We start from the raw sequence: 26163 nt of genomic DNA on the forward strand, positions 1-26163 counted from the left end.
TTTATAATTTATAATGTTTATTTTATCATACAACCAAGATGAATATAAAACATGGAAAGTATCAAAAGTTAAATAATAGTTGTTTATCGCATCATATTATAGGCAGCTTTTCTTTTAAAATAAAAAATTATAAGATTAAAACAAGTTTTGATAGCCTAAGGCACGGTCTAACAAAACTGGTAAATGTCATTATTTTTTTATATTTGTGGAAAATTATCTGTTATACGATGCTATGCATGATTTTTCAGTAGGGTTGAGAACAGGTCGTAATGCAACAGATTTTAAAACTATCACTAAATACAGGTAACTTTTCTTTCCTCGCCTGGGTTGCCCGGCACGCTCACAATGAACGGGAATTCAGCTGAAACAAGAAATATTTTGTTCAATTTGGCAAAACTGCATATAGTTATTTTACGAAGTTAGTGACCCTATATTGTTTTATTCTCTGCTAGCTGCGGTGCCCTAGCATCTGTTGGGGGCTTTGTATTCTAAGGGGCATTAAGTGGCTAGACAAATAGCTTACAACCACCCCAGGACTTAAATCTGAAAATGAAAAAGCCTAAAACCATCACGGGATTTTGGTCAAGCTAAAATAGAAAAGCCAATATGATCAGTCAATAAGATTATGAGTTCCTACTCTTTAGACAAAAAATACCTTACTACTTTACTAAAAAGAAAATTTCTAAAGTCCGCACCAAAACCATGTTAAGTAAGCGTTATGAAACCATTTTGATGCATAACCCCTTGGCCAAAATTTAGTTTGGGTTGAAGATGCTACACGGCCAAGACATTCCACCTCCCTAATATAATATTTTGTGTTCGATATAAACAACTATTTTAATGTCTATACATGACTAAATCCATATATAAAAGTAACAGGAACTCTGTATGTTTCTGTGTCTACCAAAGAATCTCACTAACCACATAACCGATATGGTTCTCCATTACAGGGTAGCTTCTCATATGTCCTGGAAAGGTTTATAACTATTTTGATAATGAAAGAGCTGCTAGGAAGCGCCACTGTATGACTTATTGGACTTCAAGGTTGCCGAAACTCTTTATTTTTTTTAACTTCCTACTATAAGTACGTATTCATAATTGCTATTCATTTTTGCTATTAGATATTTTGCACTGCAGATATGCTAGGCGGCTGGCTAAATATGCAACAAACAATTACGAAATGTGTCAATTACAATTAAATATAATTTACCTATACCGCTACAAGCAGCCCCCACCTCCCCTTCTTTATTGAGGGCTATCACAGCCCCCATGAAATCTGGATATTTTCTTGATACTCTCTCTATAGCCTATAATATTAATTCATCAAATAACAAGTATATATTTGCCTTTATTCTTTCTATTCTATACTTATCTACAAAAGAATCCTTCCAGCATTTTTTTCTAGTGATTCCTCTCACATCTTTTATAATATATATCTATCTATCTTGGTATCTACTATCTATCTTGATATCTACTATCAATCTTGATATGTCCTATCTATCTTGAAATCTACTATATAGCTTGATATCTACTATATAGCTTGATATCTACTATCTATCTTGTTATCTACTTTCTATCTTGATATCTACAATCTATCTTGAAATCTACTATCTAGCTTAATATCTACTATCTATCTTCATATTTACTCTCTATCTTCATATCTACTCTCTCTATCTTGATATCTACTATCTATCTTGATAGCTACTATCTATCTAGATATCTACTATCTATCTACCTGATGTGCAGCCTCCATGGGAGTAGCACCAGCCCGCATAGCCTCTACAGCTAACAGAGATGGTAGCAGACGCATCATGACATCTCCATCACCTAGCACAAGATTACATTCAATTTTTTATACTTATATCTGTGACATGAGCACTTCAGTAGCATTAATCACAGTTGAAATTGACGAGAAAAAATATTGAGCTTAGTCTAAAACAATACCAAAAAAGTTATTATTGACATTCCATCTCCAAAAAGTAAGTTTCTAAACAAGAATAAACACAGTTTTTTTCATCCAACAACTAAATTCATTTGAAAATATGTTTGTAAAGGTATTTCACTAGTCCCCAAAGTTTTTTATAAAGTTTTCTTATGTTTTGGTTTATCAACTTTGGGGACTTTCAATGAGTTTTGATTGGTTGATTCATTAAGTGGATTGTACAAACATTTCAACCCATAACTGTAATTCACAGAGGAGGGAGTTTTGTAAAACATCATTAGGGATGTACATCAACTTATTGGCCATTGTCTTATCCCTTTAAATCCCTGCCTCTTTCCTAATATTAAAATGAATTAGCTAAGAAGACTGACAGGGTTAGTTAAGAATTTATTCAGTCATCTAGCCTGATTAGTAGCCAATCTCCTGTGAAGAACGTTTTATTCAAGTTCAACGAAAAAGTAAAAATATTTTCATGGGTTATACCATAGACCTCAATGAGTGGATTAAAGGGATGTTTACCCCTCTCAAATACTAAAAATTACTAAAAGATTAACCCTCACAAAACTTAGAAAACCCTCATTTTACCCCATTCAAAATAAAAAGCTTGTGCGTCCCTGGGTTATACCTGTAGCAGCAGCAGCCCCGACCTCTGTATCTGCATAAGCTCCGGCTCCAGGTATTGGACTGTCACCTACCCGACTATAAATTAGATTTTTTTTCATATTATTATCTATCCTATTATATAAAGTATTAGTATTATAAAGTGCCCCTAGAGGCCTCTAGGAGCACTTGAGGAGGCGGGAGTCGAATTTGATAACCCAATTTCTTATTTTAGATTTTAAAAGAAAAAGTAAAAAAAAATTTTGGGGGTTGAATTTTTTTTGGGGGGGGGGGGTATTTTTTTATTTTTTGGGGGGGTTGGGGGTGTCCCACCCCCAAGAAAATAGCTATAAACCCTCCCGGGACCTATGAGAAGCTACCCTGTTAAGGAGAACCCGAACGGTTCAGCGGTTAGCGAGATCCTTTGGTACAAACAGACACACAGACAAAGATAATTTTACTTTATCACAAGGACTAGCGGCATCGCCCCTAGCCTCTAGGGGCTTTGCCCAATGAGGTAATTTTTAAAACAGACAGACATCAAGCTACTTTGTATTATTAGATTAAGGGTTTTTTGTCTGAAAATTATGAACCAATTAAGTTTTCGATATAAGGGAAGCTTCACATTGGTCCATGGATAGTTTTAGGCTATTTTACTATTAAATGTTAGGTTGGTTTTAGGCAATTTCCTATCTTTCCCTATAAAAGATCCTCTAGATATTAGAAGAACATCCTCTAGTTATTCATATCTAATTATAATATTTGCTTCGTCCCTAGCCTCTAGGGGAGGTTGTTGGAGCCAGTAAATTAGCCTGAACCTATCCAAATACATACATAAAGCTTAAGCGAAAAGTACCATTTACTAACTTAAATCTAAAAGGTAAAATTTCATAAAATTATCCCGAGTCCATTGTGGATCTTCCCTAAATGGAGAACTCTATCGGTTCAGTAGTTATCGAAATCTTAAGCCTCAGACAAAAAAAACGTTCTACTTTACATAATAGGAAAGGATAATGTGAGCTTTGAATTATTTTCGTCCAAAGCCAAATATAATCAAATAAAATTGGCCACTCTTTCCTGAAAAGCAAAAACCCAATTAGTCATTAAGTATAGGAATAGGATATTACTTACCCTGGAATTTTATGACTAGCTCCATTTGTTGAGGTTCCTGCTCCAATATTTCCAGAGGAATCTATACCAATCATACCTAACAACGAAATAGCATGACAAAATCTTTAAGCAGCAAAGCACTATGATAAAAAATAATTTCGAAATATATGTATTTCATCTAAGTATTTAAAAGAGTAAATAAGAAACAGCGTCTAGTGTCCAATGAAAAATGACGTCATACAATAGAAATGACCAATGATAGGCTATTATACAATTTACCATTGGTCAATTGCAATGTCATTTTTTATTAGTCACTATGCGCTGTTTGGAAAAAATAATAGCAAAACTACATACCAATTGTATCATGATTGTATCTTCCCCATTCTATTTTCTTATCCTCGGATTTAGAATCTAAAACATTTTTATATTTTGATTATCTATCTAATAAACTAATTTTGTTTAACTATATCATTCTATTAATTACAACCTGAAAGATAATTAGCCCATATTTTTTGTAGGATCTGGCGACATGTTTATATAAATTTTTAGCTGCCTACCTATCTATATATCATCTATAACCTGTAGGATTAAAGAGACCACAATTCTTGGTATGATCTCGCAACATGTTTATCTAAATTTTTAGCTGGCTGCTACCTACCAATAAGATTATCTATACCTGTAGGATTATAGGGGCCACAGTTCTTGGTAGGATCTGGTAACATGTTCACCCAAAAGTTTGGCTGGCAACCTTTTGCCTAAATTACATAATATTTTTTCTCGTATTCATTCGAATCCGGTGGATAAGAACCGGTTTTCATCCATACGAAAAAACTATGTCTAGCATCGTATTATATCCAGCTTTCTACGAATATAGAAATGTACAATCATAAGATTAAAACTAGTTTTAATCTCATAATTGTACATTCTATATCCGCGGAAAGCCGTTTATAATACGATGCGAGAAAAAACTATTCTCGTATTCATTCGAATCCGGTGGATAGGAACCGGTTCTCATCCATACGAAAAAACTATGTCTAGCATCGTATTATATCCAGCTTTCTACGAATATAAAAATGTACAATCATAAGATTAAAACCAGTTTTTTTAGCTAGTGCCTTCGGCACCTTGGGGCTAAAAAAACTGGTTTTAATCTTAAAATTGTACAAACATTCTATATCCGCGAAAAGCTGTTTATAATACGATGCAAGAATGTTAATACATGTAAATTACATTTATCTTAACATTCAAAATTTCAATATAAGAAAGGAATTACAATAAACCATAACAACATACATAGTCTGAGTCACATAATATAGTGCAGCTACGCTAGGCAATTCTAAAAATATACCTTCCAATCATTGTGCTTCTGGATAGATTCTTCAGTAGACAGATTTTCTCTTTTAAAACCTTAAATCAATAAGAGTCAGCTTTATTTTCATTCAATCCCCTTCAAGACTCATTGATGAACAACCGGGGTCATTAGGGATAAGACAATGAACAAATTGTTTTAAATGTATCCAAAAAAAATAAAACACAAAATATCTTCCTTCTGGAGATTAAAATTCTTAGTTAGAAGTATACATTACTTTTTTGGAACCAACTAATTAAAATACAATAAAAGAACCTCAAGTGTTTAAGCAAACGAATGGTATAATGAGATAAATTTATTAGGCAAACTCAATAGTATCATGGATGGTAAAACGATTGGACATTATCCTTATAGAGAAGTAACATGATGTTAGTCTGTCTGTGAGTCTGTTTTGACTTTAGATATAGCTAACCAATATAGTTCTCCTTTACAGGAAATGTTGATAAGTAGAGATGGTTTCACAACCTTCCAAAGAGAAATAACTCCTGGACAAAAACCTACCCCTTAAAATTTATTTTTAAATATATCAGCTAAGAACTGAACTTACCAAAAGTTTCAGCAAACTGTGTAGCCTTCTCTCCAACTAGTAGAGTATGTTTGGTATGATCCAAAACCTTTCTAGCAACGCGCATTGCTGGTTTTATATACCTTAAACATCCTACGGCACCTACCTGATAAAAAGGATACGTTTAAATTTAAATATCAATAGTTGTTTGGCCCCTAGCCTCAAGGGGAGGGAAAGAGATGTCAGAAATATAGCCTAAAAACCACCCCAAGAAATTTATGGTATATAATTAAGAAATCTGGAATAAGGTACAACCAACAATTAATACAAAACAACGATAAATATATAAGAACTGCAGACAATAGTAACTTAACAAAGCTTTAAAGACAGACTAACACTTGTAGAGTTGGTTTCTACCTAGCATCACTTACATTTAATGTATTACCATCCATTATCATCGCGTCTAGGGTTGTTTCTCCTGTTTCATCTGGGGAACCACCATATCCAACCTGAAACAGATAAGGGGTCGTCTGTCTGTCTGTTTGTGTGTTACTTAGGATATCTTAAACAACAAAGGTGGATTCTTAAAAAAAATTTGCCCCACTAATCTCTTAGTGGGGCAAAATTGTTTTCGTGAAAAATCCACCAAAATAACATTAAAAATCTACAAAAAATAAACACAATCATAGAAGGGTTATTAACATAAGATTTTATTTAATTTTTGAAGATTTTTTATGTGATTTTGGAGGATTTGTCACGAAAACAATTTCGCCCCACTAAGCGATGAGTGGGGCAAATTTTTTTTAAGAATCCACCTCAGATCTATAGTATAGATGTACAAACAGATAAAAACCTCCCTCCCTTTTCCAATGACCTTTTTAGTCAGCTAGCAATTTTTTTCTCCTACTTGGCTGTGTTAATATTCCAGACACCATTGGTTGATTTTCAAAGACCCAATTGAGAGTCGGCAAAGTTCATTTGGATGGGGAATACAGTTATTTAACCCCATCCCCCTCTAGTGTTTTACTTTAATTCTGAACCGACTAATTGGTTAGTATCTTATTTTTGATTTTATGTTGAAACCCATTATATTTGACATGGGTGATATTGTGCTAAAAGCAATAACCTAAAGAAAACACAACTTTTTTTTGCAAACAAGGATGACAACATCTATAAGTGGCAAAGTACAAAAATTATGAATGAAGAAACGGACAAGTCAAGGCAAAATAGGATAAATATTCGTTGGCTATTTGGGATCTTCACAAAAAAAAACAGCAATTCATAATGTACCTACAAACTTTTGGATAGATGGACGGATAAAAGGGCATATAGAGAAGCTTCGGAACAACAACAAAAACTTACAGTTCCATCGCATTGAAGTTCTTCACATACGGTGCAACCTTCCTGAAAATAAATTAATAAGAATCTTGGGTCATGAGAAGGAAACGAAGTTGCGGGTTTTGTCATATTTATACAGTAGCCTTCTCCTATTTCTAGTCATTGCAGAAGGCTCTAACCCTGCCAGGCCAATTGCCTAACCCTGCGGGGCAATCACCTAACCAATAATAGCCTTTCAAAAGCTACTGTGAAAATACGACGAAACGAACACAGTAATAGTGTCTGACTGATTATGACCTAACAAAAAAAATTAGCCAATGAGAGGCCACCATAAATTTTACCATTGGTCAATAACGGGCTCTCATTGGCTAATTTTTTTTGTTACGACATAATCAGTCAGACACTATTACTGTGTTCCGACGAAACCCGTAACTTCGTTTTCTTCACATGACCCAAAATCTTATATTAGAATAAAAACTTATATCATATAAAAGAGCAGTTTTTGGTTTGTTCGTTATGCTAGCCCCTAAATTGGTTGAAATTCCCATTTAAGGGAAGCTTCACAGAGTCTCCAAATGCACAATTAAAGTCTTAGTATGGCCTTGGGTTTTTTTTCTGCCATCTTCCTATTCCCCTTCGAATATTGATAGCCCTAGATTCTAGGGACTAAGCTACTGGAAATTATTGTGGGTGTCCAATAGAGTAGTGGTTAGCGCACTACGCTGTGGTTAGGAATACCCGAGTTCAAGTCCTCTCATAGATATTGCACTTGGATGACAAATGCTGTTGCAATTTGTCAGAATATAATCACGCAACCTTCCCTGAGATGCCCTTAGGTTGAAAGGAGGGAGGTTTGTAGGAAGCTAGGATCCTACCTATCAAGCAACTGTAATCGTGCTTTCCTTTGTCCATGCTCCTCATTCATATGAGAGTGCCATTAATAAGGGTGGCTTAATATGGAACACCTGCCAAAACTCTAGGCCAGGGTGATGTAATAATTGAGTAGCTTCCACGAGAATTGCGGGTCAGCTTGTAATGTAACATAGAATACACCCAGCTGTGCGCGAAGCTTACCAATTTAGGATTGGCCAAAGGATTCTCACCTCAAATCTCCTCGTGCATCTGAATCCTAACTTCAGTGAATCAAGGCTCTGGCATTCTCTAGTTATAGAGTAGCTTCAATTTCAAGTTAATATCTCACCTCTATACTGTCCAAAACATTGCCTCCAGATTCTAAAACCTAAAAAAAAATTCATTGCATAGTACATACCCGATAAAGCATATAGGTCCTAGTTTTAAAAAAAAACTACTTGGTGGTGTGGTGATTTCTTTCAAGTCTATTTCTTTACCATCACCCCCTCCCCCTCCCCTTATTAGATATTAAAGTAAAAGATTAGACGGGACATGAGCTATATAAATGAGTTGTATTAGGTCTTTGAAATCAGCTAATATCGTCGAAAATATAAACACAGCAGAGTCCCTACAGAACAGAAAGCAATTTTCTAGCAGACGAAAAGGGTCCCTACCACTTGAACCAGGTAGTTGTCTAAATAATACATATATACTATCTTTTGTTCAAATGAAACTAATTTAGGAGAAACCGCCAGCTTTGATAAAAACATATACCTCCCAGGCTTTCAGATTTGCCTCTTTGAAGTTCCAGGTATTAATGACTATGGGTCCTCCAGTTACACCCTTGGATATGATACAGGGATAATGGACAAGGCATATCAGTAGCTACGTAAATAGAACGCACTTGAAAATATTTACGCTCTTCTTGAAAGTGCATATTGAGCACGAGACCCCTAACCTGAAGACTGACGTAAGGATTAGAGAATTATGTAATCAAAGATTATCACTATTAAGAAGTAAGAGAGTTTGATAAAGCTAGCTAGGTTAAGGGGGGGGGGAAGTTTTGACACATTTGCGTAAACAGTGAGTATAGGCTTTATCTTTGGACTGAGAGGATAGGTTATTAGAGATAAAATCATTCTTATATGATGAACTTCCCCCAGATTTAAGATTTTTTGGATAGACCTCCAGGTTCCGGAGCTCCAGGCCTCCAGGTCCTCTCTGTACAGGTACAAATTTAAAAAAAAAAATTTTTGGAAGAGTTAAAAGTCAACTTATGAAACAAAATATGCATTTTTTTTCTTCAATTATGTGAACAACATTCAAAAATATGCATATTTTGTTTCATAGGTTGACATCTAACTCTTCAATAAAAGATTATTTTTTAAAATTTTTACCTGTACAGAGAGGACCTGGAGGCCTGGAGCTCTGGAACCTGGAGGCCTATCCAAAAAATCTTAAATCTGGGGGAAGTTCATCATATAAGAATGATTTTATCCCTAATAACCTATCCTCTCAGTCCAAAGATAAAGCCTATACTCACTGTTTACGCAAATGTGTCAAAACTTCCCCCCCCCCCCCTTGTTCAACATTATTTTAGACTCGGGCTTAATTTTCATCTTGAACTTATGATGCATTGAATCCATTCCTTCATGAACCCATTTTTAAAAGAACATGTCTTAACTTTTGTGATTTTGTTTTAACCCATTTGTGACTTGCTCCCAAAGTTCAAAGTTTTGATTCCGGGCTTCAACAAAATAGATTTTTTCGATAATTAGGTACTCAACAGAATTTAAAAAGTAAGGTGTCAAATTAAAGATCTTACTAATTTTGTTCATAAAGGCAATTTTCTTTACCAACTTATTTTTTTAAAACTTCAAAAATAAGAGGTCTTCAATAAAAACGATTGCATATCTAAATTCTATGGATCATTTTACTTCTACTACTTACTAAAAGCACCAACTAGCTATTTCTTTTAATCACAAAAGTTAGGGCACCTTCTTTTAGTTAATTTTTTGAATAATTTAATTCGTCCATTATCCCTGCCTTTAAAACGGCCGTCTGAATGTTTTCTGGTAATTGGTGGATGGTTATACTGTTCCCTTCCATTTCATACAGGATTGAACAATCTAAATATCTACAATTATTCAGTTTAATTCACTCCGTTCCCATTCGATTATTTGTCCTTGTTTTACGAGGTAGCGCAGTTAATCTAAAATAAAATAAAAATAAACTGTACGTCTGTAGAAGGACTATGGGCGTATGAAAACTTCTAGGTTAAAGTACATTAAAAAGCCTTATATTATATGCTTAATTATGGAATTTTGGCCTCTAGTATCTAAGGAGTACAAGTCGAAGAGCAGAAAAATAGCTTAAACCCTCCCAAAGACCTACATCAAAAAATAGGATAGCTTAAAATCTCACATGACATATGTGAGGCTTCCCTAATTAGAACAGTAGTCATCAAAATCTTTGCTACAGACTAAAAATCCTTACAACTTTATATAATGAAGATTTTATATTACTACAATATCACAGTTTACAAATCTTGCATTATTTATAATTTGCTGAGTTAATATGAACTAATTGTCCTTGTTTATAAACTAAAAAGACAATACCTGAATAGAAAATTACAAAACTTAAAACTAAAAATTTCAACATTATTTATATAACTATATTCACTTATGTATTAATCATGTCTAACTGTTATCTATAAAACTTAAACATAAGAACACTATGATAATATTGGATTGAGTAGCAAATATGAAAGAAAGTTTATAGAAGAGCAAGCAATCTGGAATAGAAAAGACTAAAAAATAAGGCACACGGCAGAAGAAAACGAGCGAGAAATCGTATTTTAGTAGTTTATGTGTTTTGCTATACCCTTATAAATATATAATAGAGTCTAGGCTATTCCAAATGATATTGACAGTTTTATGATAACAAAACCCTTCTCAGTGAACCGAACTTGATCCTAATATTGTTAAAATAAATATTGACATTAGAAGCAGAAATACCGGTTGTCTACTAGAGTTATATTTTGCTTTCTTTTTAGAAAGATATGAGTAAGACGACATCTAATGATTTTTATTTCAATTATCAAGATCATATTGTATAGAATATTCGAGGATATAATGAAAGGGAAAAAATTGTAGTCAATTCAGCTTGCTGACATGTAACTGGGGCCAGTTCGTTCATCCAGAAGGAGGTAAGGTATGAGTTAAGGGGGATGGAAAGGGGGAATCGTTATTTTAGCCCGCTGCAAGTTTTACTTTATTATAGAACACTAAATCCATGTAATAATATATCCATTATTATCATTGGTTATTTTAACATACATTGTCCTTTCCTAGTATTCAAATATTGGCAAAAGTAAAAATCCTTTAAACTATCTAAAAAAAATCTATGAAATAATGATTATTTCTCGTATTCATTCGAATCCGGTGGATAGGAACCGGTTCTCATCCATGCAAAAAAAACTATGTCTAGCATCGTATTATATCCAGTTTTCTAAAAATTAGGTTTTTATATTGCTTTGCTACATATGGACATAATCATTCTGGTTCTTATCAAAAGTAAATACTACTATCTTCATTCAAAATTTTGCAGTATAAGGTTTAGTCATTTTTATCAACATGTACAGTTTTCATTTTCAGTGATATTTTTAATTAGTTTTATTTAGTTTTTGTTATTTTTTTAGAGCTATAAAATGAATAAAATAATACAAAAAACTATTATCGGTAATACATTTTAAGTTAATCGTCGTTTCTAAAATAAGTTTAACAAAAAGACAAATTTTAGTTAGCTGCACAGCTATACATATTACTAGGCTATGTCTGTCTAACAATCAACGACCGTAGGCGTAAAGTAAAATGTTTATCTATACAAATAATATATATATCTGTCTATACTACAAAATAATTTTATATTGAATTATTACATTTTGTATTGCAGTAATGGAGTTATTATTACTCGGATTATCATGTACTCTAAAAAAGTAAAAAAAGTGTAGCGGGCTAAAATAACAACCCTCCCTCCACCCACTTCACAAAATACCCTCCCCTCCCTCTGGATGAACGAAGTAATCAATAAATGACAGGGGAAATAGCAACCAAAATCGACGACAATTTTCCCCTGTCATAATATCCACATATATTCTACATCCATTATGCAGTTCATTGCTTTGATTTTCATCCTAAACATTTCAAAAATGATATTGCCACATATATAATCTTAAAGACATAATTATTCTTTTTTTAGGTTTAATATTTATCATTTTAATTGTCTTTGGTGTGACACAGATAAGAAGACACAAAAATGATGAAAAATATAGAAATTGTAACAAAAATGAAGTCGCAAGAATTAAAAAGATAGAAGATATTTCACAATTTTTAGGTAAAATATATTTTCAGTATGGCTTCGAAACCGATTAATATCCGCTGGATTAGAACCATTTCTAAGCCATACTGAAAAATTATGTATCATATTATATCTAGTTTTCTACGAATATTAAACCCAGTTTTTGTTAGTCCATACCTTCGGCATCTTTGGACTAACAAAACTGTTTTAATCTTATACTTGAAAAAAAATTATCGTCGGAAAGCTATTTATAATACAATGCAATGCTCTAAATTTGATGACATTTGATGCTCTAAATTATAGGTTGTTTGGTTGGGTCAATACGTTGAGTGTTCAAACGTTTCAACCACTTATTCTAATCTACAAAAGGGTTAATTTTGTGCGTAAATTTATCAGCCATTGACTTATCCCTTTGGGTTCCTTTTATACTTGCTTAGAGGAAATTTTTATTTAGATTCAGGAGACTGTATGGGGGAAAATATGGAAATTCTACATCTTATATATGATATCAAAATTACTTCAAGTTATTTAAGGTAAAGTTGGCCAAGACTTTTATCATTATTAGCTTACAAGGTTTTGTGATTTTTTCTATCATTTAATTCCATATATTTTTAATTTTTAAACTCCATGTTTTATTTTAAATTAATGGTTTACTGATATATTGTCATCCAACCTATTACTATCTTCTAATAATGAAAAAAAATTAAGAATACCATCAAGTATGACAGAGAAAGTATCATCTTGGTTAAATGGAAATTCTAACTTAATAAAAGAAGTAGGTATAATAATAATTTTAATAGTTATTTATAGCATCGTATTGAAGACAGCTTTGCGTGGAAATTAAAATAAGATTAAACCCAGTTTTGTTAGACCCGAGGGGCCAAAGGCCAGGATTACAAAACTGGTGTTAATTTTATGTATTAATTATGGCGAAGGACCGGATATTAATAGGTTTCAAGGCCATACTGGAAAATGTTTTAAATCATAGATCTTCATTTTGATATACAGAAAAATGTATCTTTATGGGAGCTTTGAGTCTGGAAAATCCTTAAAGAATTTTTGACAAAATGAAAAATGAGATCTTTAGCCTTGAAAACCTAAATATGCTATAACTAACACAAAATTAGTCCTGTATATAATCATTTTTTTCATAGCTTGTCCCACTATGCAACCAACAGTCTTTTTATTTACATAAAAGTAACAGGATGTCAGTCTATCTGTGTGTAGCGAAGAATATCGATAACCGTTGTACAGATATAGTTCTACTTTACAGTGAAGCTTCATTAAGGTTCAGGGGAGTTTTATACCTACTTAGTTTCAGGGATACCCCACACCATATCATCAAAATATCTTCTGAAAAAAATCTTCCCGAGAGGCCTCTAGTGGGGTAGCCGCTAGCATATTATAAAGTAGGAAGTGTAGAATAAACAAAATTATTTTTGAAAGGTTAACCACCAAAAAGTCATAGAAGTAAGAAATAAATTCACAAATGAAGCAACAAATTTTAATCCAATAAGGTAAATAATTTTTTAACAAGGATAGGAAGCGCGAGAATATTCTTTGCTAAATCACAACTCTTAATTTTAATTAAAACTTTGTTTGGATATTTGGAGTATTATCATAAGAATTAGCATACTGAACCGCAGTTCCGGTCCTACCTTTTAGGGGCTCAGTATTCAAATGGGCTGGAAAAATATTTTAAAACCATGACTTAAAGAATTAAACCTGAAAGTTAAATAGCCTAAAACCATCACTGGACCTATGTGAACCTATCAGTTTAGTAGTTATTAAGATCTTAAGCTCCAGACAAAAAATTACTACTTTATACTATCTAGTGGCCTTTAAATGTTTTTTTTTTATTTTAAATATCTAATTTGAGAAATAACTTGTCTATGTTATCAATTGTTAAATTCATGCGTCTATGCAGCGCGACTACGCTAGCGAGACTACGCTAGCGACACTATGCAGCGGGAATATTTCATTTTTTTTCGATTTTATTGTGATTTCTCTTGGGAGGGTGGTGGTACCCTCCCCCAAAATAGTTAAAAACCTTCCCGGGACATATGACAATCTACCCTGTTAAGGAGAACCCAATCGGTTCAGCGGTTAGCGAGATCCTTCGGTACAGACACACAGACACACAGACACACAGACACACACACAGACAAACAAACATCCTGTTACTTTATATAAGGATGATAGGATATTGTAGAGACAAAATTTTAAGCATTTTTATCTTTTTTTTAGAGCTAAAAGACCAAACGTACAGGTAACCGTTTTTGGTTTGTAAAAGATATATTTTTCACAATTTATGCATTAAGTTCTTTAAACAATTAATACCTTTTTAAATAATCAGGGCTCATCAGCTAAGACTAAGCCTCAAATTTAAACCCATTTGCACGCTTTGAAATTTTTGGCATTTGGGTAAGGTTTAGACTTCCAGCTGATTTTTAAAATTGTAAAGGGTTGTTTCCCCTGAAGCTTACTGACAGCTGACACGCGAATGCCGAGCCCTAATTCAATGAATAATGATTTTTTGTTTATCATTTCAAGGTTTCTGATCAAAAACCATTTTTGGAAAGTCTAATAGAGAAAAGTTTGGACAATTGTGACTTTTGCTCACCAGAAAATAACACAGTAAGTTCATTTTAATATATTAGTTTAAAATGTTTACATAATTTTTAATATGATTCCATGCCAATTAGAATAGTTATTTATTACATCGTATTTTAGGCAGATTTTCGCGGACATTAAAATGAAAAATTATAAAATTAACACCAGTTGTGTTGTGTCCGTGGGACAGAAATAAAACTGGTATTGATTTTATGATTTTTATTATAATATTAGTGTAAAGTTGTCTGTAATACGATGCTATACATGATTTTTAGGTATGAATAAGAACTGGTTCTAATCTAAAGGATACCAATCAGTTTCAAAGCCACACTGGAAATAATTTTACAGTACAAATAAATGTTTAATTACAAAAATATAGTAAAGAGATCATTAAATGATTAATAAAATAATTAATATTGTTTTTTTTTCAGGCAGAAGAAATTTGGGGACGCATAAGGTAAATAAAGAAAAAAATATGAATTATTGCACATTAGAAACCTTTTACAGTGCAAATAAACTATAAATATATGTATGTATTGTCATGAGTAGAATTTTCTTGCAGATAGATTTCTCGAAAATGTACATTTTTGTCATAATCAATTCATAAAGTTACCTAACTATCCATACAGATATCTATGAAACTTCAATCAGCTATCCTTTATATTTTTTTCTTTGATTAGTGCTACAAACACCAACTTTTCTTCCTTTGTCCTATCCCTGATATGTATATATCTAGAACAAGTACAAGTATATCAGCAGCCAACCTATTCCGAATGGTTGGACCATACAATGGAATAATTATTTCAAATAAACACAGCATTCTTGATTTGGGGTAACTATTTGTTTTTATGTTTTTACTAAATGTGTGTGTACGTGTTTATCTAGTGAGGCATCAGAAATATTTTAAATGTTTTACTCCTTGATAATATTATTATTACATGTAAACAATTGCAATGTACAAGATTTTCATGTTTTCTAATAAAGTGACACTTGCAGCTGGATAAAATAACTATACCCCCTATTCACCCCCTTTACCACATTCCCTTCCCTCCTATTGAATGAACAAACTGACCAATAAATGAGAACCATATTAGAAAGCTAAATTGATGAAAATTTTCCCCTGTCAATATATATCCATGTATTCTATGTCCATTGTATATGCATTTACTTCTATTAAACTATTTGATGGCCAAAAAACACTAGGAAGAAAATTTTTTGTTCTGTTTTCATATTTGCATGAATTAGATGAATATTTTAGACTTGAAGATTACTGGGATATGTTTAGATGTGCAAATCTATGGTTTCAGAAAATCAGTTCTGAAAACCGTACATTGGTAAGATTTAGATCTTAAAATCTGTGTGTAATATTCTACATTATCTTGACCTGTAGATTAAAGTTTAAACGTATTATTAATGTTATGAGTGTATACAAGATTGTTAAGTTACCCTAAAAAGACACTGAAAACAATTAAATACCTTTGAATTAATATGTATTACCATTTAAACTAGAACATCAAAACAAGGCTATTTCAATGTAGTTTAAATTAATCTTAACTCCTTTCTTTCTCAATAATTATAACATATTTTGTTTTACAATTATGAATCATCATATCTCCAAATTGATTTTAAGACACATGGAATGTTACTGTGGGATATGTTCCCAAGAGCTGGGGCCAGCCAAATACATACTCATTTGCAGGTTGATAGTTAGATAAAGCAAGTGATATACAAATAGATAAATAAATAGATAAATGGATGGACAGATTGATGGATAGGTTGATAAACTGATTGATGGATGAATTGATGTATTGTTGATCTAGTGATGAGTTGATGAATGGATGTGTAGATAGACAAGTAGCTTGATAGATAGATTGAGAGATAGACAACTAGTTAGATAAGAGGTTGAGTGAATGGATTAATGGATAATCAGATTTTTAGAGGAGTGACAGAATAATGGATTTGTAGTGGTTTCATAGATAGATAACCTGAGAGGTACACAACTAGTATCAAATAGGAGAGATGTATTTATGTGTAAATAGATAAGTTTTCAGAGATAAAGATATCTAATTATAGAGATAAATGGATGAATTGATAGAGAATAGTCTTATGGTCAAATAAACAATGGAAGGATACATATATTTAATAATATTAATATTTAGATCTTTATAGATGAAAATTTTATTGGTCAACATCTAACCAATTACCTAGCTTCACAAACATACAGGTAGAATATATTACTAGTTACTTCTTGAGGCGATCTGGGGAGGTCACATAATACTTAAAATATTAAATATCCTAAAATTGATGCTGGCAATGCTTTATGATTTAGAATATTTTTTTCTTTTTATTCTATAATTGCTTTGTCAGTCCTTGCCTTCAAATTTTATCCCTTTTTTCTTTTTTATCTTTACTTCACTAAAACTTAACTGCAACCTATAAGTGAAAATTAAAACCCTAATGAGTATGAGTCATGCTTCTAGTGCAAAATACCCCAACTTTAAATGTTTGAATTTTATGATGGAATGACTTTTAGTGTTTCATTCTTTTCAAAATTTATATTTTTCAATTTCCAGCACTAAATGTTTAATTCTTTTTTCCAGTTTTTTTCCTAACTCTCTCATTGGTCATGAGATTTCAAACATTTTTCTTAGTATCAGATGTAATCGTCCTTGTTCTTAATTCAGAGAAGCGCATGATAGAGATTATTGGAAAGATATTATAGACCTCCATTGCAAGTTAGGTCTAGGTAAGTTGAAATTTTTAAATAAGACCTTTCTGAAATTTTTTATTATTATTAGTAGCGAAGATACTCTATAATTCACAATGTCCGTCCGTCTGTCCGTCCGTCCGTCCGTCTGTCCGTCCGTCTGTCCGTCATGAGACAGAATAGGGGAAACGTGATTTTCTCGGCTCCTATTAAAGATAGACAGCTGAAATTTTTTGACAACATTCCCATTATTAAGGAGCACAATTAACTATAATACATCAAGGACGGTCGGACCGTTTTTTGGCAGGTTTTAGGCTATTTTTGTATTTTTCATATTTTTCTCCATATCTTCAGTGTTTATGGTCCGATTTTAAAATTTTTTTCAGTTATTGATATCAAAATTAAATTTCCTGTCGTTTACAGTAAAAAATCATGACGGTCAAACTGCCATTTTGCAGGTTTTAGGCTATTTTTGTATTTTTCACATTTCCACCATATCTTCAGTGTTTATGGTCCAATTTTCAAAATTTTTTCAGTTATAGATATAAGAATTAAATTTCCCGTCGTTTAAAGAAAACAACCATGACGGCCAGACTGCCTTTTTGCAGGTTTTAGGCTATTTTCATATTTTTTCACATTATTCTCCATATCTTCAGTGTTTATGGTCCGATTTTCAAATTTTTTTCAGTTATAGATATCAAAATTAAATTTCCCGTCATTTCAAGAAAACAACCATGGCGGTCAGACTGCCTTTTATCAGGTTTTTGGCTATTTTTATATGTTTTACATATTTTCCTATATATTTGGTGTTTTTGGTCCAATTTTCAAACTTTTTTGGGACATCAGTATCAAAATAATTTTTCCCATTGTTATGAGAATCTTTTATGTAATCTACTTTGACCGTCGTCATCATTAAAAATAAAACAAGGTTTCGTGTTTATTTTCTCCAATAAATCTATTCTTGTTTTTAATAAATACACTTTAAATCTTCTTTTACGTATTTCCATCCACGATTTTTTGTGCTTTGCTACTTATGGATGTTGTCATCCTTGTTTATTTACACATTAAAAGCGTCTTTGACAAAGTTTTAAGGCTTTAGATATCAAAGACCTTGTATTCCTTTTACAAAGTTTTTAAATTATTGTAAATGTTTTTGTTTCAGGTTTAAAGGTTGGATCTGTTTATGCAATAACATTGCTAAATAGTCACAAGTAATTACTTGATTTATTTTTAGTGAAGCCACTCTATATTTTACATTTCTCTACTTTAGAAATGTTTGTAGAATGTTTATTCCTCTTTAACAACCAACATTTTTTAATTGATTGTGTAATACCTCTATAGATATTTTAAAGGTGGCCTTACTTTCCGACGCCTATTATAGCTAGAGGTTTAAAAATTGCTTTGTTATTAACTGCTTTTCAATTTTAGATTTTCTGACTATAATACAACTCTCTATACAACAGATCTATAGTATAGATGTATATACAGACATCTAACTCCCTTCCTTTTTCAAAGACCTCTTTTGTCTACTTCTAATTTATTTTCTGCTACTTAGCTGTGTTAAATAAGCGATGATACCATTGGTCGATTTTAAATGACCCAATAAAAAGGTAGCACAAGGCGGTTGCGATGGGGAGTTACAGTTATTTAACCCTTTCTTCCTCTAGTGTTTTACTCTAATCTCTATACTTGAATTATCGATTGCTTAACAATTTATCTGTAAAGAGAGAAAATATTTTTGTGTTAATTTTAAAATATGTTCATTTTTTTCTGAAGTGTTTTAAATGATTATTCTTGTTCAGGGATAATGAGATATTAATAATAGGAGATCAAGTTAATGAAGACTTTATTCATTTACTTTTCACTATCATTCAGATTTACCAAAGGGTATATATATATTTTATTATTTTTAAAAATTTTAAATCGCGTTTATAGAGGAGCAACTCTACTTTAAAAGTTTGCTAACATGGAACTCGTTTATTGAACAGTTCGTTCACCCAGCAGGGGGAGGGGATGGGGTAAAGGGGTGGAAGGTAGAATCGTTATTTTAGCCATCTACAAGTTCACTATATTAGAGAACATGAAAATCTGGTGTAATCTAGAATTTTGAAATCCCGTGTTAGTTAATTTGAACCCAGAAATGAAAAATTTAAAACACTATTTTTTCTACAGAATCTTGGACTGTATTGTTTAAGCATGGGAATGTCTTGGCCTTTAATAAACAGGTAAATTTGTTCATGCATTAATCATATAGATTTTAAATTATTATTAAATTAATTTTTTATTAGTTAAAGCGTATAATATGCAAAAAGTTTCATGATTTTATTAAATTTTATAATATCTTCTTATACATCTTCAAAGAATGGAGAGGGATTTCAGTGCTCAACCGACACTTTCATTGAAAGAACCTTAATAGTATTACTTTGCTTAAAAATAATTTTCTAATCTGATAATTTATGATATTTTTATTCTTTTAAGCACTACAAAGTATTCTGCTTTACTTAGAATCGGAACAAGGTAACAATCCTTATAATAAAGTAACAGGATGTGTGTCTGTTTGTTTGTTTGTACCAAATGATCTCGCTATCCGCTGAACCGATCAGGTTCTCCTTAACAGGGTAGCTTCTGATAGGTCCTGGGAAGGTTTATAACTATTTTGGGGGAGGGTACCACCACCCTCCCAAGAGAAATCGCCCCAAGAAAAAAATTAACCCCCCCCCCCCAAAAAAAAAAAAAAAATTTCCTTTTTCTTTTAAAATCTAAAATAATAAATTGGGTTATTAAATTCAACTCTCCCCTCCTCAAGTGCCCCTAGAGGCCTCTATGGGCGTAGCTGTTAGCATTCATATAATGCAAAGTATAACAAAGTCTTTCCATCTGTCTGTCCCTATGTTTTTTAAATAAATATATGAAACAGAAAGTCGAACAAAGAAAATTATAGTGTAGATGCTACATAATCAAGTGAACTTCAACAAAAATCCAAGTAAATCATATTCTATATTCATCTTCTCCATGGAAATATTATTTCCTTTCGGACAGACAGACAGATAGACAAAGTAATTATAAAAAAATATAATCACTTCCTAGGGGAATCTTGAAAACAATTTAATTATTTTAAAATAACAAATATCCCCCCCCCCCCTGAAATCTTTAATTTATTTAAATTACATTTTAGGGGTGATTGTAGTAGTCAATTCAATGACATTTCCAGCGTTGAATTATATTCTTTCTACAATATTAATACAGGAAAATTTTATCATCTTTTTAACATCTTATTTATCCTTATTTAAAAGTAATAGGAACTTTGTGTGTGTGTGTGTGTGTGTGTGTGTGTAACGATTAATTTCAAAAGAACTACAGAACTGTTTACATTATAGGAGTTGAATTACCTATTAATTAACTCATACGGACACTTTAAGGTCAGGTTCAACAACGTAAGATAACCGAGGGTAGTCAAAATCTCCATTTTAATTTCCATACAATCCGGACATTAGGTAAAGTAACACCCAGCAGACAAACAACTCTTTTTTGCAAGACCTTTGTAAGTTTGTCTGGTAATGAGATGCCCTTGTTTTGGGACAAGAAATTCCCCCCACTCTGTCTGTTGATGTCGCGCTACATGTTAAGCGTTTGCGCTATGTGTTAAGCCAAGGTCGCTGATTATTATGAGTTGGATAATCAAATGTTTTTGTTTTATTATGTTGCCCTTTCATCTATCCAACTATTAGACCTTGGGTTTAAAATTTTTAAAGACTGTTTTTATCTTAAATTGGGTTGTAATATTTTAGAATAAAATCAAATAAAACCCGTGACCCAACACACAACCAAATCTTTGATTGCATGTCCTTTGTCTGAAAGTCCCAACTGGGCATGGTAATGAGTTAGATCTTTGGTTATAAAACTTTCAAGTAAGATTTTTTATCTTGTATTGTGTTGTTCAATTTTTTGTTAGGTTAGGTCTGCACAAAAAAAAATATCCCACTGTATGCTGAAAAGTAATTAAAAAGATGATTTAATTATTTTTTAGATCCTTTCAGAGTAATACGACTATTGAGAAATCATATTTTTGGAGATTTTTAGATTGGTATTTTGAAATATGTATATATTTTTTAAAAATAAATCACAAAACCTTTCACTTAAGTGATCTTTAGCAGAAGGATGTCTGTCAGTCTGTAGCTTAAGATCTCATTAAACACTAAACTAATATTTAATTGAATGCCAATTGCTATATTCCTTTCTTAATAAAATATTTTTCTTAGGTCATCTAGAAATAGTTTTAAAATTACATAAATCATAAATTTTTCATACATAAGTAAATACAGACAAAGTTTTTAACATTTAATATATTGTATTTGAACATTAAAAGTTTAGCATTAATCAAAAGTACTTCTAGCACAGTATCTGTATCCATAACTGGGTGTATCAGGCAGATAATAGACATAGTACTCACCAGGACATTTAGTTATTGTTATGTTGATTGTATAGAGGTCACTTGCAAATCTTACTGTTCTTTCCACCTCAATATAGTCATCAGGATGACTTCCCTCATCAAGGTATCCCCCATAGCATGTTCAACACGCCATGAAGTGAGGTTTTCTTTCTGGTATCATTGTACCGGCAGGTCGCACCATGCGGTAGTATCCAGCCCCCATCCATCTTGGACTTCGGTTTGAGGATGATAACAGATCTTCAAATTTATTATCATCATCTTCTGATTCAACATTCCAATTTCTTAGTTCCTCATCCAAAATATTATAGTCAAAGCATTAAGAAGCTTCTATACAATTTAGTTTTCCTGAAGAACAGCCACTGCAAGAGGCTATGTCCAGACAACTTGTGTAAAGATAGCAGACCTTTGGAAATTCTGATGCTGGATCATACCAGGTAAAGGCTTCACATTCAGTGGTTTTAGCACATTGCTGATAACACTCTTCTGCAGACTCTGTGTTAACCTCGGTTAACTCATTGTCTTCATCAAATTCACAAGCCCCTGGTAGAATCTCATAAGTGACTCCACTATAACAGGTTTCACAGGAATGGATGCCCATTAACTCCTGGAAGATGTAACAGGATCCAACAACACCGTTTTAAGTAAACGTGTATTGGAATTATAATAGTATGTTTCCCGTGTGAATTTGAACCCTTATCCTTTCTTTCTTTTCCTTATTATTATTGGGTTGTTAGAAGAACGCCAACATTTGAATTTCATATGTGCGTGCGGCATTCTAAACAAGGAACGCGCACCAAGCCTAAACAAAAGCCCATGTGGCCATTTTGATTTATTCCTTTGATAAGTGCAGAGCTTGTCTGAATGAAAAACTATGTTTTGCAATGAAATATGGTGTCCTCCGTGCTGAATATACCTTGAGTGCTCCCCGGCTTGTCATGATCAACGATTTGTGCCCACCATTTCATACAATAAACTTGTATTTGTAACTGCACTAGTTTTGATTCATGCGGGAAGTAGCAAGGTTTAAGTGCGTCTGCACTTTAAGATCTTGTGTACGGCCATAGGTCAGGCATCAGCCGTCTACGTCAGCCACGTACGAAACAAAACGTGTATCCTCTACAATTACCAGGATCTTCTAAACATTTTGACTTGCAGTCTGTCACACTGTTTACATAGTGAAATTCCTCTCCAATACTTGGATTAAAATTCCAAGTTGCCTTATTGATCTCCACTATACAGCATTTGCCAGCTGTCAATATGGCTAATAGTAGCCAAAGTTGTAAATACGTTGATTGTAACATTAAAGAGGTTAACAATGAAATGAAATGATTCAGATTTCTTAAACATTTGTGGTATAAATTATCTTTGTGGTCGGAATGTCAATATTTTATTACATTACTACTTCAATAACTATTTAAATTTTATTAAATTAGTCAATATAAATAATTGTTAATAATTTCTATTTTAAATGCTAGATTCTTATAATTTGAAATTTCTTTCTACATCCATATACTTTGTTTAATAAAATATATAAATTTGTATTTGAGAAGTGTAAATTTTTGTAAACTGTAAATTTTGATTCTTTGGAGGTAAGAAGCCAACTTCTCCTTCCAATGCATGTGGGAAAATTATCCCTGCCAATAATCATTAAAATTAACAATTTATAATCAGCTCTATTTATTTTTTCCTCATCTTGTATGATATCCAACTGTTTTATTCAATATTTGATTCACTCTCAACTTAACTTCTTGCCCTAATAGTTGTCAGCTGAACCTTTTTTCCTTTCTAGCCACCTAATAGTAAAAGTCCAATCTAAATAAAAGGTCTGCTAAGCTCCATTAATTACCAAATTTTGACAAGTAGTGAATGGTAAGACGGACAAAGTTACTTATAAAGCAAATGTTTAGCGATAAACTAGGATGACAACGGTAGGACAAACGGACATTAACACTTGTATAGTGTCAGAACTGAATAATCAGAATAAGAATCGAAGCAAAATTGTTAGTAAATTTGTTGAAAAACTGCTTGATACAGAATAATGTTTATGGACATACTTACATTTTTAGGACTTGATTATAGAGTTGCTTCGCTTATGATATTGTACTTTGATGTACCAGGAATCAGTATTACCAATCGGATTATTGGATCACATAAAAATTTGTTGTTAAAAAAGTAAAAAAAAACATCATGTTTAAAATGGACGTACGTACATTCTGGTAATGATTATAGAGTTGCTACGCTTTCTAAATCGTACCTAACTACTACAGTAATCACCATGCAAAGTTTGAAATCGATAGGACAATTCTAACATGCCAAAATTAACTAAATTAATTAGCGGAAGGACGGACGTACGGACGTATGGACGGACTGACCTTAATTATAGAAAAGTTTCGCTTTTAAAATTTAAATGTTTGCAAAGAAAGTAAAAAAATAACAAAACTGTATAGAATACAAATACCCAAGGTTGTTAAGCTAAGGGTACCAACGTCCAATGTCACCTCACTCTCTGAATATCTTAATATTCTAGTAACCTCATCGCAGCTTTTGTATAATTAGGGCCTTCCATACCACGACATTGAAGCAGTGCAGTGTAATGAAGTGAATTATAGATTCCTTTTTGTCCATTATAATAAAATCAAGCAGAAATTTAAGAATATCATTATATAATACAGGTGAATATATTTTTTGTATTTTTTCTAAACATATGTTTGTAACGTGACAATTGTCAAACTTTTTAGTTGTGTAAAAATAAAAATCTGATGAAATTTTACTTCAACAAAAAACGCAATTTAGTATTGAAAGTCGTAGTCCGCTGACTTTAAATTTGTCATACTATCATATAAAAAAAACATTGGCATACTGACGAAATTATGACTTTCCAGGGGTCAGGAAAGAGAACATTTAGAAAAAATCGCCACTTTTCTTGGAAAATGACGAAATTATTTGGGCCCTTTGTGCTTTGGAATTAAAAAGTGCCTTTTGTATAAGGAATGACGTCACAGAGGACAAGTTCATTTTAAAAATATGAAACTTTGCCTCATATTTTTATAATGCTTAAACAAAATAAAGAAGTTTAATATTGTTATTTGAAAAAAAAATAATTTTAAGAAATTAATTATATGTTTTAATGTTTAAAATGAACACGGCTCTTAATGATCACGTGATCACATTACGCAAACCAAAACAAACATGGAGGAAAGGAGGAGGGGGCAAGGAAAAAGAGAGAGGCCTTAGTTTAATATTCTAACAGACGAAAATAACATTTAAAAATACAAATTTCTGCCAATATACACGTGTAAATTATAATGAATTTAAGTGAAAAATCAATGAAATTGAGTGAAATAACGATGAAAAATATGGAATATGTTAAAATTAGTGAAAAAATGATGGATTCGGAGGAGAAAATTATTTATTGTTGTTACAAAAAAGACATTTTTAGAATGAGATGGCAAAATTGATTCATAATTTAGGAATAAAACCTTATTTTTTTTTATAAGTATTGTCATAGTATTTATCGGTTGCTTTTAAAAGTAATATCGGTTGTTCATATAGCATCTAGGGGCTCTGTAGTCGATCGAAGGGAATGGGCCGGGTCAAGAAACATACACTAAAACCACCTCAAAAACGTATAATAATATTTCTTGAACGATTGTGATAAACGCGCGTATACCAGTATACATATGTTTTAAATGGACGTACGGACTTTGTGGTGACTATTATAGAGTTGCTATGCTTCCAATATCGTACCTATCTGTTATAGGAATCACCATGCAAAGTTTTAAATAAATAGGATATTTCGAACATGTCTAGATTTATAACGTAAAGATCGAAACATGCCGGACATACAAGGTTTTATTATCCATCCAGAGAGTGTTTTGTGCTTCAATGCTCATCATCAACAATCAAAATGAACCTAAAACAGAAATCTGATGAAACATCTTCCAACCCAAGGAAAATAATGTTGTCCTCAAATTATTTGTTGTTAGTATACAATAATACAGGGAGGGAAGGGACACTGCACTGTTTATTACACTAGACCCCAAAGTTTAATAAAAATGAATTGTTATTCATTTGGTTAACAACTTTGGGGGCTTTTATTGAATTTTGATTGGTTGGTTCATTAAGGTTAATGTCCAAAAGTTTCAACCACTAATTGTAATCTACAGAAGGTGTAATTTTATGAATCATCATTGGTGAATTACATCAATTTATCGACCATTGTCTTATCCCTCTAGATCCCTGGTTAGTATTACTCATCAGATTAACGACTTGCCTTACGAAAGTTATAATCATTTTTCGTAATTTATAACTTTAGTTA

At 32.2% G+C, this 26163-nt stretch overlaps 2 protein-coding genes across 2 annotated transcripts; one reads left to right on the top strand and one right to left on the bottom strand.

Moving 5' to 3' along the window:
* On the bottom strand, positions 1-10472 carry LOC145334791 (N(4)-(Beta-N-acetylglucosaminyl)-L-asparaginase-like). Its single transcript, XM_080180396.1, has 15 exons — positions 10335-10472; positions 9763-9845; positions 8491-8559; positions 8066-8104; positions 6889-6930; positions 5958-6035; positions 5569-5692; positions 5001-5059; positions 4329-4407; positions 4007-4063; positions 3674-3749; positions 2568-2641; positions 1736-1827; positions 1211-1307; positions 1-361 (listed from the first exon to the last, which is right to left on the bottom strand). The coding sequence occupies exons 1-15, from the start codon at positions 10375-10377 to the stop codon at positions 294-296; spliced, it is 1080 nt and encodes a 359-aa protein (XP_080036522.1). The 5' UTR covers positions 10378-10472; the 3' UTR covers positions 1-293.
* Positions 10473-11340: 868 nt separating this feature from the next.
* Positions 11341-21475, top strand: LOC145333272 (uncharacterized). The gene is made up of 19 exons (XM_080178404.1): positions 11341-11456; positions 11977-12111; positions 12530-12608; positions 12784-12850; positions 13522-13592; positions 14323-14344; positions 14629-14712; positions 15120-15145; positions 15425-15520; positions 15947-16022; positions 16319-16387; positions 16848-16912; positions 17373-17434; positions 18558-18606; positions 19198-19282; positions 19568-19620; positions 19874-19912; positions 20571-20639; positions 21421-21475. Exons 1-19 carry the CDS (start codon positions 11426-11428, stop codon positions 21473-21475), a joined length of 1233 nt encoding a protein of 410 aa, XP_080034530.1. The 5' UTR covers positions 11341-11425.
* Positions 21476-26163: the final 4688 nt, after the last annotated feature.

The sequence above is a fragment of the Acartia tonsa genome, chromosome 12, assembly GCF_053477335.1.
Source record: "Acartia tonsa isolate MP-2025a chromosome 12, ASM5347733v1, whole genome shotgun sequence".
Taxonomy (NCBI): domain Eukaryota; kingdom Metazoa; phylum Arthropoda; class Copepoda; order Calanoida; family Acartiidae; genus Acartia; species Acartia tonsa.